Raw genomic sequence first — 15,841 nt, forward strand, 5'->3', positions numbered from 1 at the left:
GTAACAGCGTGTTTCAGAGAGCAATCTGGAAGCTGTCACGATGAAGTGCCTCTCATATATACAGGAAGATGTACAGACCCATACACAGACTCGCGAACGCACACATGGGGGGAGAATCTCGTCGCATTACGGCCCGACAGGTTATACAACACGCTCGCATAAATGTGCAAAAATAACTTATATAACAGATAAACTGTTCAATACTCTCTGCCGAGGGCCCGAGGAAGCAAAAGCCTCTCCTGAATCATGCTTTGCTAACGTACACTTGCGTCTTGAGTGCTGTGCTCATAACTCTGTGAGGACGAGTTTGGAAGCACTCCAATCAAAATAGCCGGCGAAGATAAATGTCATCGGCTGCAGGAAGTCAGACACAAACATATTACATAATGCAATATGGATCGCAATTGCATCAAATGGCCTTTGCTTTGTGCCTCATCACCTGATTCCCTCCAGTATCAGCAACTCCTGCCAAACTGCTCACAGATTCAATTTCTCAGGTCTATTCTCCATTATGTCTAAAAACCAATAACCTGTCAGTTACAAGGAAGCAGGAAATCCAGTTTGAGTAGCATATTACCATTTGGTGGCTTATTATTTCCATGCTACTTTCCACTTCAGCACACTAAAGATTTTATTTATGATTTCTGATGAAATGAACATAAATAAATCTCAACACTAAAGATTAGTGTTGCCATGAGTAGGAGAAAGGCCAATTGGTATTAAATAAAACAACTTGATATCTAAATAGTGGATGATATTCTAGATGTACAGTTTATTTCGCAACCTAATGATTTCAATTGAAGACAGAGGTTTACATGGCATGTGCTGTGATTGTAAAAAGTGGGGTTTGAAGGGTTTAGATGGGCAAACTAGGAGATCGCACCATGTCAAACAAACCCTTTTCTGCATTATTTTGGGAAGATTTAAAATCGGCACATATTGGAGAACACATATAGTCATACCAGCATATCTATACACTAGGGGTGCAACGATATTCGTATCGATATTGAACCGTTCGATACAGTGCTTTCGGTTCGGTACGCATATGTATCGAACAATACAATTTTTTAAAATTTTTTTTTTTTTTTTTTTTTTTTGTGTCCCGTTTGGATCTATAGCCATCAGAATTGTTGTCTTGAGGCCAAGAAAGATGCCAAGAGGATTTATTTTAAGTGGATCATCATATTGGTCCATTTGATTGACCTTTATTATAATTATGAATTTATTTTATTTTCAGTTGCAAACGGGACAGACATGACTGTGGGATAGGACAGGGGGAAAGAATGAAAGAAAGAGGGGGAGAGAAAGAAAGAAAACCAAAGGGGAGAAAAAAAAAGAACAATACAAAATTTGTAATTTATTTTATCAACTTTCCTTCTGACGATGCTGTCTGTGTTGAGCGCTCAGTGAATCTGCATTTGACTACTCCGCCTAGGCTCGAGAGTGCAGCCTAGGCGGAGTAGTCGAACGCAGATTCACTGAGCACTCAACACAGACAGCATGGTCAGAAGGAAGAGCGCAGGGCAAGCTAGCAAGACAGAAGTGGACCTCCCCACCCTCATTCAGATCTGGCGTTTGGAATTATTTTGGTTTTCATGTGACGTATGACCCTGAAGGTAAGCGAGTCATGGACTAAAGTAAAACAGTATGTTGGATGTGCCATGCAATGCTCAATTACATGGGTGGGAGCTAGTGTGTTAGCGCAGTTAGCTCGTTAACGTGTTGGCCGTCTAGCCCCTCTGTATAGGGTAGCTCGTTAACGGAGATTTGCCGTGTTGTGGCGTTAAGGTTATTTCAACGAGATTAACCTGAAAGCACTAGTGGGAACACAACGAATATGACTGCACATTTACACCGACATCATCCTAGTGCAAAGACAAAAACAACAAGCATGCATGCTACAAACTTTAGCCGAGTCATTTAGACAGCTGTTAGCACAGGATTCTCCTTATGGAGACCTGATATGTTTAATATGCTGCTGAGAATATAGCCCAGAAGAAGCGGATAGTATAGCTTTTATTTTGGAAAGAGACATTTCTCTGTAATAAACTCTCTTTTCCAAAGATGAGTGATTCCTCAATCAGATACAGGGCTCGCAATATCGCTAGCCCGACGTCCCGGGGCTATCTCTGCCCTGCCTGTCGGGCTATTGTAGGAAGGAAAAATATATGTCAATGCTTTTGCATTCTTTCAGAAATGTAGCTGGGTAATTATGTCATTGGGTGAGCCACTGTCAATATGTGACATATTGAAATCGTGTTTGAATTTGCGCTTGTTTTTTTGCTTTCACTTTGCAATCGCGCAAACTGTGTATAGAGAGCGACAGCACTGATCTGTGAGTGATGATAATTTGTGCACCAATTCCTCTGACATCGTCTTATTAATTGTTAGCTTACTATGCAAACATGACAAGTGAAATCTCCTGCAGCTTAAACATGTGAGAGGTTGATCGCGCAGAGAATCGCTGAGCTTATGTGAGTGCGGCAGGATATATATTTCACTACGATGACCTGGATGATTGAGAACCTTCACAGACAGATATATATTTTAGTTCTGCTGAGCCAAATAAGACAGGTCAGGGTGAAGAAGTGACAGCCAAAGAAAAGCTTACCACAAAACGGAGAAGTTATGACAAATCAGACTATAAGGCAAAAAGAAAGTGCAGCTTTATGGTTTCATGGACAAAAGAATTTCTGTGGCTGCAATATGACGAGCTAAAAAACAACACGCACAAGGGTTAGGGTTAAATTTAAAAACTGTACTTTTGTGTTAAAATATATATTTATAATTTTAATAAATGACAAATTAAAAAGGCATGAACATTTTTTTTGTATCGAAAAAATATCGAACCGTGACACCAAAGTATCGAACCGAACCGAACCGTGAATTTTGTGTATCGTTGCACCCCTACTATACACATAGCAGACCAAATATGCTCACTCAAAAGAGCATAAACATGTGGTTATAGCTGTAAGAGTTTTGGAGGTCCATGAGATGTGGTAGACTTGCATATCTAACGCAATAACGACAGAGTTTGTCACACACTGAGAGCGTAACCCCAAGCGTCACACCAGCTTTTATTATCAGTATGTTTTAATTAAATGATTGCTTGGTTCATGAGAATCTGAAAACTCTTTCAGTTCAGAACATGAGTTATAGCAACCCCCCCACACAGACACTTCAAATGCAGTAACTACACAGTTTCAGTTCTGATCTAAATTCAGCGTCCAAGACCCGCCCACCTAATTAAAAAAAAACCCTCCCTTGTGCAGAAGGCCAGCTGAGGCGTTATCTCAAGGTGAGAATCAGAGTTGGAGAGCTGACTGTTGCTAGGTGACTGATTTAAACCATCAGTTTGCTGCGAAGCCACGAGGAGCAGAAAACAACTGTGACAATATGTGGGTAAAATTAGTCAAAGCAAAGTGTGAAACGTGGTGAAAGCTCAACCTCCGTCACGACAGAGCTGGGAAAGAAAGTAATTCAGTGTCTTGATGAAATGCTGACTCACCGGGACCAGCGAGCGTCACAGAGTGAGCAGCACCCGCAGCACATTTTCTAAGCCATTAATTCGCTTAGTTGGACACTCCCTGTGGGCTCGAGACCCAGCGCTCCTCACAAAAGACAACACAACATGTTCTTGAGAGATACGAGCCTCGACAGAATGCAAGGCCACCGGCAACAGATTCATGGTTGGTGTGACACGTATGAGTGTCTGAGTGGGGTTGCAGAGAAGAAACATCTTCTGCTTACCAAGTTTATGTAACCACATCAATGCATGTAAGTGTTTATATAACTCTTCGCACTATGCTGCCGAACATACAAACATAAGTGTGCCAAAGAACTCTGTGTGTGTGTGTGTGTGTGTGTGTGTGTGTGTGTGTGTGTGTTTATGTGAAGTAAGTGGCAACTCCTAATGTGTCAATTTCTTAAAGTGAGGAGGCAGAAGAACAGGAAAGGTTAAAACTACAGGGTTAAAAAGAGTAACCAAAGAGAATTACCTACAAATATGTACTAACAGCAGTATAACGCATCAGTCCCCTCATAAAGTCTTGTTTTTCTCTAGAGTCATTAGTGGTACAGGCTGTTTTCTTGGCTCTGAAAAAACTGACAAGTTAGCGATGCCAAAGTTTTGCCCATAAGTGAGAAAAACAGATGGCAGACTGCAGATTCTTCTGTAATCTGTCTTTGCTTCTCAAAAAAAACTTCTCTGGCAAAAAAAAAGATGAATAGAAATCTGGACCTTGAACTAAAACTGGGAGTAAAGATTGGTACTCTCCGAAGTCGTCGAGTACCATTTTCCCGAGCTTCTCTATTAACAATGAACTGACGATGACCCCAATTTAGTTTGAGATCCGACACCTGCATGAGATTCAATTGCATCTATAAATCATGACCTGAGACATCTGAGGGCGAGCTTAGAGAGATGCACACAAACACAGCCTCACACAGGAAATATGAGGTTCTGACCTACATACCAACTTCCATCAAGTCAGACATTCAAGGAATGGTGAGACCTGAGGATGTTTTTAGGGTCTAATGTCCTTTGAAGATTAAAACATTAAAAAAAAGCTTTCAATCTTTTTCTTGCCTCGTAAAAAGAAAGAAAGAAAGAAAGGCTGAAGTGGACAATCTGTCTGTGTCGCGACCCGTCATTGGCCAGCTGCTGTCTGTGTAAGCAGATTACAGATGATGGCACATATTTACTACTACGCGGTGGAGAATCCTCTGCGTCACACGTTTTACGTGCACAGAGACACAAACACACAGAGAGGACAAACTGTATTATTATTCAAACGTGGTATTCCAGGAAGTACATAGAAAATAGAAGAATAGAATATTTATAGTAACAGAGCATCTAAATGATTCATCTAATCGTCTCATTTAACGCTGTCCCAAGAGGCTCAGCTGGACAAGTGCTGGTGGAAAAAAGAATCAATTTTAAACCCCTTTACCGAGAACCACAAATTCTCTTGCAGTTATTCAACATGTTTGGAAAAACTGCAATATAAATTGTGTAACATCACAGACTTTTAAAATGCCTGTAAAACAGGGCAACTTTGTGACGCAACAAGAATTAGAGGCAAGAAGCAAGTAGTAAGCCATGCTTAAATAAAAATGCTTTTTTGTAACTGGCAAGTTTTATTTATTTGAAAAGTGAAAAGCTATTTGAAATTAAGTGGTTTTAAATGCAATTCATGCATTGATATTTTTTAATTATTATGACTATTCCTGACTATTTTTTCATTACTTTTTAAAAAAATTAAACCTTTGTTAGAATGCGTACTAAACACCTGAGTCTACATTTGCTTTACTAGCTCATTATTCTGCAGGTGTGTATTATAAGTCTTTATTCACTTTCTCCACTCCAAATGCAGCTCTGCATGAAATCAGAGATGCACCATCTTCACACTTGTCCTTTCCTGCTTCTCATTTTCTCAACCCTCCCCTTCCCATCTAATCCTGCTTCCACCTCATCGCACTCACCTGTCACTTGTTCTCCTCCTCCTTCGCTGGATTTCTTTCCTCATCAATGAGTCTCACTTGTACACAATTGCCCCCATGCTGAGATCCATTTATAAAACAATTTCTGCTGTCATTAGAAGCTGTAATTCCATCGGTCTGACATGCAAGCTGATTACTGGCACGATGCTTCATATCAAACAATAATGTGCTGTACGTTTTCGCTGATGATGCTGATGAAGGTTTATCCTCTACTAAAGAAATCCTGATCAGGACAAGCATAAGTGGATGGATGCATGGAGGGTATTTAGGTTGTCAAATATAAGAAACTAAAAGCTCGGGTGATATTTTTTTTAATAAGTGCTTATGTGTAAATAGAGATGAATTTGTCAGGGTAGATCCAAATATAATCACAGAAAACTTATAAGGCTTCAGTCACACAGACCTATTGACTGATCCGCTACCCCCGTGGGAACCTCCAGTCTTGAGGGGAAAATGTGCATTCCCCAACTGGTTGCTGAGTGTTGGCGAGGCTGTTGCAGCAAAAACTTGCTGGTGATTGTTTTGGTCACCGGCAGCCTGCAGCAGTCACCTGTAATTTGCATGGAAAACTTGTCTGCAAACACCTGCTAACCCACTAGCAGAGTGGTAGTAAAGCTTGAAAAAGTGTAATACAAACAACATAATGCATAATGCGTTCACCTTCAAAGTAAATGTGTCGCCTTACCTCAGCAGCCAGCTCGTTTCAACTGGTGCCCCTTAAACTTCGAAGAAGAAATGGTCTCTATTCTGTTCTGGTTTTATAGTTTCCACATTTTCACCAAAGCCCTCTGCTATCAACCAAAGAAATCACGAGGACGTCTTAGGTGCAGCACCATATACCTCTTTGTGGTCACAGTCGCATTCCAGTACCAGCAAAGACGTTGGGGAATACACATCTGCCAAGGGGCCCAATTGAAAGATGGCCAATTATTGATCTCGCATGTAACTGGGGGCTAAGGCAAGAGATAAAATGGTGAGAATTGGTACAAGTTTTTGTTTATTTTCACTTGTTTCTTGGCTGATGGCCTTTTTTGGCCTCCAATTTTCACTCAGGGCTAAGATTTTGCTTCACGCTAACTGAAAGCCGATGCAATTTGTAGAATTTCACTTGAAAATACAGGAGCACCGCAAGTGAAGTGAAGGAAATCTTTCACTGCACATTTTTAAATGACAAAATGCAGAAATCAATCTAAAAAAAACCCCTCTTATTTCCTATGCTAGAGGTTCATATTTTTTTTCTTTTAGTAGTAACCTGCCAGAAATCCAAGACCCTCTGAACAAAAGAAATGAAACCATCCTCCTACTTGTTTAACTGCCATTATTCTTTTTCACTTCAAGTTAATCTGAGTTGGTATTGCAAACATAGCTTTAGAATTGAGATTAAAAATCGCAGTTTCAGAGAGGCTTGGAGATAAGATCTACCTTCATATAATGGCTGCTAAATTATACCATCAAGTGTGATTTAGGCTTGTCTTGTGGCCCAACTATTCAGAGATTCCTAGTAAACTAGAACATGATGGAAAATATGTGAAAAACCGACAAACTCAAAACAAAAAGTTTGATTGTTATCAGAAGTAAATAACAGCTTCCAGTTCAACATACTGTTTCGAGTGGAAACGTAAATGACGGATCCAAACTGGAGATGTGTCATTGATGAATATGTTGACAAGGTCAGTCTGCTGTGTAAAGAGTTAAAGTATAGAAAAGACAAAACTTCTATTTGTGTTCAGGTGGAGGTCCAATAAGACGACCTGCTTTATTAAGTGACTTCCTGGCTTTCTCATTTACGCAGTCCGAGTCTCACAAAGGGAAAAAGTTGCTCCCCAACAGACAGCCAGGCCACCGCCGCTAAGGCTGGTCCGACGAGAAGGGACGCTTATGTAACTGCTGCCTCTGGCTGTTACACAACCAGCATGTTCACAAGAATCTCACGTCCTCCACACACACACATTAAAAGATGTAACGCATTGCAAGCACACAGAGCACACTCGCAAGAGCTGATGGTCTCACAGCGACGTTTAAAGAACATCTAGACTTTGAAACACACACACAGAGTGATGAGTGTGTCGGCATGATTTTCCACCTCGCTCCTGCTGTTCAGCAGCGTCCGTGCTGTTCTCTTAAGGCAAGGAGAGTGTCAGAGATTATTTAAGGTGGCTGGATGGAGCACAGACAGTGACGCTGGTGGACAGACTGCTTGGAAGAACATACCAACAGACAAACTATAAACTATAAAAAATGCAAAACTCTTAAACTTGGCCTGACAGTTACAGCTAGGGTATTATTTCTGCTTTTTCCATAGTTGATGACAGATGGAATAATGTCTTCTTCCATCTATTCATCCACCTTATCAGCATCTGCTTATCCAGGTAAGAGCGTACATTAACCAGGAATTCCCAGACCTTCCTCTTCCGATTAACCACCTGCCAGCCATCAAAAACACATCACCTAAGAGAAATCCAGGAGGCATCATGTCTGAACCACCTTAACTGGCTCCTATCAGTGCAGGGGAGGAGTAGCTGCACGCTGTATATGCTTTTGTAGTCGTTCACTCACTAGCAACAGATCATGGCCATGATATCAGGTAGATATATACTGTAAATGCTTTCTACTTCTGCAGTTCTAAACCTTTATAAGGTCATGTGACCAAATCAGAGATCTAGGCATCTGTAAATGATCATCAGTGCAAATACATCATGAACTTCCTGCCAAATTAGAGCAATTTATAAGCTCATAGTTCAAATAAAAATATTGTCTCACTCGCTGTCTCTGTAATTTTTTGTTGTGGTTTATTGACCCCACCCAACCAAATTACAGCCAAATGCAGGAAAGTTTCTCAAAGTTTTTAAGTTGTTCTCCCGAAAGACTGACCGAGATTTAACTGGGTTACGTGCTTGCCATGAGGACGAAAATAAAATCTCAATACTAATGCTGAGCAACACACACGCACGCGCACACCTCTCTTATGTAAGACACTGCCCTGAGTGAGTTATTAAGGCTGCTTTATTAGAGCGATGCAGGTGAGTTATGAAATGTTCCTGTTGGCAGCGATTCCGACGAGTGTGTCAGAGAAACGATGAGGCGGTGAGACGAGAAGACAGAGAGGAAAAAAAGGAGGTGGAGAGACAACGGCCATGTGATAAAGACGGCACAGCAGAGGGGGTGAGACGAGGTAGAACAGGCTGTTAGTAGGCCAGTGTGTCACTGCTGCTGGGGAGGGAGGCAGAGGAGGGAGGAGGAGCCAGAGGAGAAGGAGAGAACGTCGGGATGGTTCGTGCTGGTCACACTATAGCCTGTTACATAAAACCCTTATTGGCAACAGTTTGCACACAGTGTGTACTTTCAGCCTCTGAACACCCTGTGAGATATCTTCTGAGCAACCCAAAATCTTAACACTTTGGCACACAATGAGAAACATTTCAGCTAATGAACTACCGGTCACAGCTCCTCCGGAGGTGGAAAGAGAGCAAAACTCACGTAACCATTTCCCATTACTCCTCTTTCAGTACCAAGAAACATTTCATATTGTGAAACGCTTCGAGCTACACCGCAAAAGCACTGTTTTCTCTTCAACCCATAACGACTATTTAATTACATATCAATACAAGTAAAATTTATGATTGTGAAGTCGTTATAAAGAGACTGAAACAAATCACATTTTATAATCCATCCGTTATTCTTCCACTAATTCAATCCCACCTATTACGGGACGACAGGCTGGGTACACACTGGAAACATCGCCAATCTATCATAGGGCTGTTTTATAATTATTTGTTTATCATTTCAGGGACTTGCGTCTCTTTACATTTACCAATCAGGTTGTCAAAAAGAAGCTGAATAAATGATCACTGCAGACTGAAAAAGCATCTTTAGATTTCTAAGCTCGTTGTAATCTAGCCAATATTTAGTAGCAATGTGAAATAATGTAACCGGTATTGGCTTAGTGCAGGCACCACACCCATGACGTTCGCTATCTGATCAAAAGACTTTTGTACTGTAACATTATACAGCACTGCGGCCATTTAATGAGACAGAGAGAATAACTGGGGATTAGATGAGGTAAAACAGGACTTGGAAGTGCAGCAGAGGATACACACAAAGTTAAAGAAGATCTCAAGTTTATGGGGTATAAATTTCTTAAAAGGAAATCTGCTACCTGCTTTAATCTGTGGTCAAATTCTTTAAGACTTGAGAGAGAGGAGGAGTGAGGCACTCGGAAAAGTGTGGATGGGAGAAAGATGAAAAAGAGAGGTCACTCGAACCTGGAAGGGGAAATTTTACAATAAAGACAAAGAAATCTGCTGTACCAGGAAGATGAAAGAACATTTAATAAAAACTGCTTTTTGACAAAGAGAGCATTAGCCGTGTGTCCATCCTCAGCACCGGGGCGTTATGAAAGCAATCAGACTGCACGTGCTCCTGGTGCTTGGCCCGGACTCCAGTGCTGGCCTGAACAGGACGGGTTGTTCCTCCCCGGCATGCTGAGGCCAATTACAGCTGAACAGAGCAAGCAGTGCAGAACGATGGAAGAACAATCAGTACAAGCCTGTTCCTGTTTTATTGTACGACAGACTTTTTGCTGCTATTAAAATGTCAAATTTGTTTTCTTTTCACGGAAACCCTCTCTCCACTGACGGACGCACTGTTCTCAAATACACGCACGCACAACAGATTTAGGGAAAAACAGTGTGTCCTATTCTTTTTACCCTTCGTCGCTATTTGACACAGCACAATCAGAGACATGACGAGGTATCTAGTGTCTCTTTTCATAGTGAGCCAAACGCCCAGAGCGATCCCATGAATTACGAGCATGCAGACAGTTATTTCTCCATAAAGGATTTTCTGTGAACGTTTTTCAAAAGGGAACAAGAGGAGAGTCAGTGGGCCGTGGTGCTCGCTAAGCAAAATTAAAGCACTGTTTTTAAAGTCTAAAAAAAACGCTTACGTGATCAGGCAGATCCTGAATTATGAGTTGGTGACCTTTTCTGGAGACCTTAACAGTACCTGTTTTAATCTCAACAACTGCTGTTAAAACGTGTAAAAATCCCTGCAGCTGCACTGTTTTGTCTTTTTACTGCAGAACATTGGGCATAAAATGAAACAATGACTGACGTGACGCATAACTTTACCTTGAATAGTTACATTTCTATTGGGCACACTGCGGGAAGCCATTGTTTGCCTAAAGTGCCCCTGGAGGGCAGTGTCTAATTTATCGGAAGTTTTGGCATACGTGCAAAGACGTCCGGACCAAGATTTCCGTTCACTGTTTGCAAATGTACATGGATCTTAAAAAACTAATAAAAAGCAGAACAAGGACAATCTGAATATGATTTTAGGGCCACTCTGGATCCTACTTCATCCACACGATCACATGTTTTTAATATCTGTGAGTCAACTTTAAACTGAGCGCATGTGCAACAAGACTCACAAATCATTGCACTGTACATCTAAATTCAGTGAAGACAGCTTCAAATTAAGACAAATTTAAGACTTAAAATCCTGATCTGACTGAAAACAAACTATTAAAGTTGATCTAACACAAGATTTGAAGTTTCTGATTATCTTGTGTTTGCTGGATAAACAGATGAAGAAATGTGAACGAACTCAGAGCCTTCATTTTCATTCATTCCAGCTACAGCCGTTTACCCCCCTAACCCACTGGTCTGCTGAACCATATGTTTTCCTGCCTCCACATGCTCACACTTCCAGCATGGCCCGATCCTACCCCCGTCCGCCAATCACAGCACTGGCATTGGTTTAGGTAACCGTAGAGACAGCCAATCGGAGGCAGGAACTGAGATGACAACAGAGAGAGAGGCAGTGGACACGAGTGGGAGAAAGACCGGCTGAAAGATGGAAGGAAGATAAGAAAAATGGGACGAATCGAGCAGAGAGAGAGCAGCGATTGTAGACGGTGACTGAGAAGAGAAAAAGAGATGAAACCAGAAAAGTAAATAGAAAGCGTGCTCAGATAGACTGCACACGCCTAAGGAGGTATAGATCCAGTGTTACACAACAATGTTAAGTAACTTAACGACCCTCAATCAACAACTGCTGCACATTCTAGTCAATTCTTAGCTGGTTTTATAACATCAAAGTTCCCCATTTCTCATCATCTTGCAGCTTCTAACTCATTTTCCCCCTCCGTGCACCTCTTCTCTGGCTTCTCTTCATGCTGCCTCTCCTGAAACAGGATGCAGAAAGGAAGCGCCTCTGCAGCCAAGTAACACTGTTCGTTATCTCATCAGATAAACTTCAGCGTACGCGTGAAGCTCTCTGTGTGGCGTTTTCTTCCTGTTCTTAAAGCATTCATAGCGCATACAACATTTACGCACCTCCATATTTTCCCCTCATTTCTTTCTAACTTTCTCCCCAAAGATGAATCGCTTCCACAACCTCAACACGGTTCAGGCGAATTATGTCACCCACCTGCAAATGATTCCGATTCATCCAGAAGCAGCATGGTTATCAGAAACAGAGGAAAAGCTGGTGTCCTCTGCCTCCCTGTCACACTCTCAAAATTGCTTCCCCTTTCAAGGAAAAAAAACTTTTAAAAAGAAGTAAGGAGGAGGTGGATCTTCCCTCCTCTTAGCCTGGCTTTACACTTAGGTGGGCTTTAAATTGACTACCTCAGTGACTGACTGACTCTCTGACTACTGGTCCACCACTGTGTGCTCCTTTCTGGTCAATAACTATGTGAATGTGAGGCAGAGGCAGCTAGGAAGGCTGGCAGCTGAAAACTTACATAACCCTTCATGCTGGAGCTGGGGCCCTGCTGAGGGGGGACTCCTACCACCCTTCAATCTCCTCCCCTCGCTCAACTAAAGCTAAAAAAAAAACAAAAAAACTGTCATATTAAACCACTCCCCCATAAACAGAGTCAGGAATACAAAGCATACACAGAAGCAGGAACCATTTAAGTGTTCGTTGATGATTAAAGGCGTTACAACATCTCAGCAAGGCTTGTAAAAGTTGTTGCCTCAAAGATCAAATTACACATACATGTACACACAACCACACGTCAGAGGATTAACACGCATTACAACAAAGTGACTTTCACAGACTCTCAAACTTTAAACACCTAGTGAGTGATAATGGCCATTATAACTTTTACCGCACTTCAAGGCCCAAGGTGCACTCACATAAAGGAGACGTTCTGATGCATCATTTGGCTTTCCTGCACTAAACAGATCCCTCGAGATCAGTCTAATTTTACTGATCTCTAATTCTATATCAGTTTACTTTGTGGGTCACAAACTCATAGCTTAGTTTGATCCTAAGTGGGGCAGACTGGTGAAAAACCAGTTTCTGTCAGTGAAAAGAAGTTTACACATTTAATCCCCTGAAATATCATAATATAAGAAATAATGCAATTTCAACAATGCGTCTCAGTTTTTCCACACGACAAAAAAAAGCTGTTGTAGTAAATAACAGAAATCTGTCAGCATGACTCTTTGGGCTTAAATTGTAAGAAATAAATGTTTAAATTTACAGAACAATATCCTGTATCCTGGTCACTCACGTGATCCTGTAGTTAGAAAACAGAAAGTTTCCGTTAATTCATAGAAAATGTCAATTTTTTTTGACTCCTTGTTAAAAATAAATAAATTCTAAAGTCAATATAGAAAGCACAGCAACTAACTAACTATTTAATTGTTTATCTATTACTTAATTACTTTTTGTATAGTATGAACAGTCAGTGGGGAGGTCTTTATCCCCCATAAGGTGCAAAACTTATTAAAATACACTAAAAAGTAAAAATATGCCCTCCTTCATTTTCCAAAAGAATCCAATGGGCTGGATTGGATTCTGGCATCCAAGCCTTATGATTGACATCCCCGATCTTGAGGAATACATCATGGAGAGATATGATTGGACATAAAAAATATCGAGGCAATGCACAATAAAGGTGTTTCAAAATAAGGTGAGAGAGCAATGCTGAAGTAAACTGCTGCAAATTTATAAGAGAATATGTTTATTTTCATTGCGCTCTATTTTTAATGTGTACCATCAAAATACACCTATTTATATACTAAGCGCTGACTGATGCTGTAGTACAGCGGTCCCCAACCTTTTTTGCACCACGGACCGGTTTATGCCCAACAATATTTTCACGGACCGGCCTTTAAGGTGTCGCGGATAAATACAATAAAATAAAACTAGTACCGGTACCGAAAAAAAGAAGATTTATTCATAACACACGTGCAAAGACCCAGGAAAACCAAGTAAACGATAAAAACGATAACAGAATAACGCTGAAAACCGATAAAAACCCTGAAAACTATACATTTCAACTCTCGCGGCCCGGTACCAAACGACTCACGGACCGGTACCGGTCCGAGGCCCGGGGGTTGGGGACCGCTGCTGTAGTATACTGAAGGAAACATGGAAATTAGTGAAATTAACTTCACTGACTGAATATTCTAATAGTATTCAGTCAATAAATTCAAATAATCAACAGTTCTTTTTAAATCTGTGCTAAAGTTTTGGAAATCCCACCTGTTTATAACAGATCTGAAGCCACTGAAGACTAAATAAATACTTTAGTGAACCATTAACTTCACACAGTTCCACACAAAAACAACACCCGTTCAAAGGCATCTCCCCGCTCCCACGTGAGATTGTTTTAAGTGCTGGACAAGTGACAGAGTCGGGATTCCGTGGTGACCCCACTGTGTGTGTGTGTGACAGAATAGAGAGCGTAGAGGAATGCCTCTGCATGAGTGAGCATCTCTGAAACGCCTTCAAAATAAGATCAAAGCTCACATCATCCATCAGAACCCTTACATGTGTTATAAGATCGTCATTATTACTTTATATGCGGTTTCTGTTAAGAAACTCAAAACTGTTACACATTATATCACACGTATTTTATAAAGACAGTCCAATACTTAAAACCGATTGTTTACTGTTATACTAAGAGTGACCTCAGTAATAGAACGCCTTCGAAATGTGTCGTTTTACCTTCCACACATTTTTAAACGCACACTGAAACATATGAGAAGTTTATTTGTGGATCTGAAACACTGTTGAAATCACTGAGTGGCAAACTCATATCTATTCATATGGAGTAGAGTAAACAAGCAAATGTTTACTCTACTAACCCCTAACCCTAACCCCTAACACCCTAACCCTAACCCTTTCTACAGCTAATGAATCCAATTTGTTACATTTTTTTAACAGACCTGAGGGAACACTGTTATAAAAACTTACAGGAAGCCCTTCATCCTGGATTAGATGGCTTATTACTAGAGCAGGGCGATATGACCAAAAATATTTATCACGATATACATTTGAAAATTTGTGATAACGATATAACTGACGATATAACTGACACTGGACAAAATACTTTACAACTCCACAACTTTATTAGTGCAAAAAAACAAAACAAAACATCAATGTATTTTCACTTAAACAAGCAGCTGTTTTATGTGAATTAAAGTTATATAAAAATTTAACAGTGCAAATGCAAATTCCTTGCTGACAATTGTTGAGACAACGCCGGTCTCTGCGATTCTTTTGGTCCTGGTAGAGATCACGCTGAGATGTTTCCATGTTTTACACAATCCTTTTATTACCCATTATTCTTACAGATGCATCTGGAGATCAGCACACTGCAGTCCTATTCTAAAGGCTGATCTCTAGAACTCCACACAACAGTTACAGTTATAACCTCTGGTCTCCTCCCCCCTACAGTAAACACCCCCACAATGGAAATACACTAGTACAGTGGCCAAGGGTGCTTGACAAAGGATTGATTTTAAGTGTGCCGTATTTTCCAAAAAACACGGTAATAACGACGGCCCGCTAGCATGCTCTACCAAAAATAGTGCTTTGTTGTGTATCTGACGGACGAAAGCTAAACCAGTTCCACACCACTGAAGTTGCGTTTCATTCAACGATTTGCTTTCGCCGCCATGCTTTTTCCGACATGTGCGTATGAAAACAAAGGCGCTGCGCATGCGCGTTTTACCCATATTCTATCGCGATATTTCATTTTTCTATCGTTGCCCAAAATTATACCGGTATTACCATGAACCGTATGATATGGCCCAGCCCTACTTACATATCTATATTATTGCTAATATATATTGTAATATATCTATATCACTAAAGCACTTCTGGATGGATGCAAACTGCATTTCGTTGCCCTGCACCTGTGCATGTGCAATGACAATAAAGTTGAATTCTATTCTATTACCCCAAAGACTGGAAGCTACTTATACTTTACAAAAACTGATTTGGGACGAGACACTTTTACATCAACCTCAAGAAAAAAAAAAGTGAATCAGAAACAAGAAGAAAGTCTTACATAAATAAAATGACACAGAAGTCCTTG

At 40.7% G+C, this 15,841-nt stretch overlaps 1 protein-coding gene across 3 annotated transcripts in view; it reads right to left on the reverse strand.

Annotated features, from left to right (window-relative positions):
* The window catches only part of LOC101465377 (helicase ARIP4), an 83,102-nt gene that overhangs the window by 22,285 nt on the left and 44,976 nt on the right, over positions 1-15,841 (reverse strand). The window contains exon 1 of one of the 3 annotated variants that reach the window (XM_012919889.4): positions 11,932-12,233. The exons of the other annotated variants lie outside the window; for them this stretch is intronic. Coding sequence (XP_012775343.1) covers positions 11,932-11,965 — 34 coding nt within the window. The 5' untranslated portion in view covers positions 11,966-12,233. Of the gene's footprint in view, positions 1-11,931; positions 12,234-15,841 lie in introns of those variants that run through there. 3 annotated transcript variants of the gene reach the window in all.

This window comes from Maylandia zebra, linkage group LG20, assembly GCF_041146795.1.
Source record: "Maylandia zebra isolate NMK-2024a linkage group LG20, Mzebra_GT3a, whole genome shotgun sequence".
Taxonomy (NCBI): domain Eukaryota; kingdom Metazoa; phylum Chordata; class Actinopteri; order Cichliformes; family Cichlidae; genus Maylandia; species Maylandia zebra.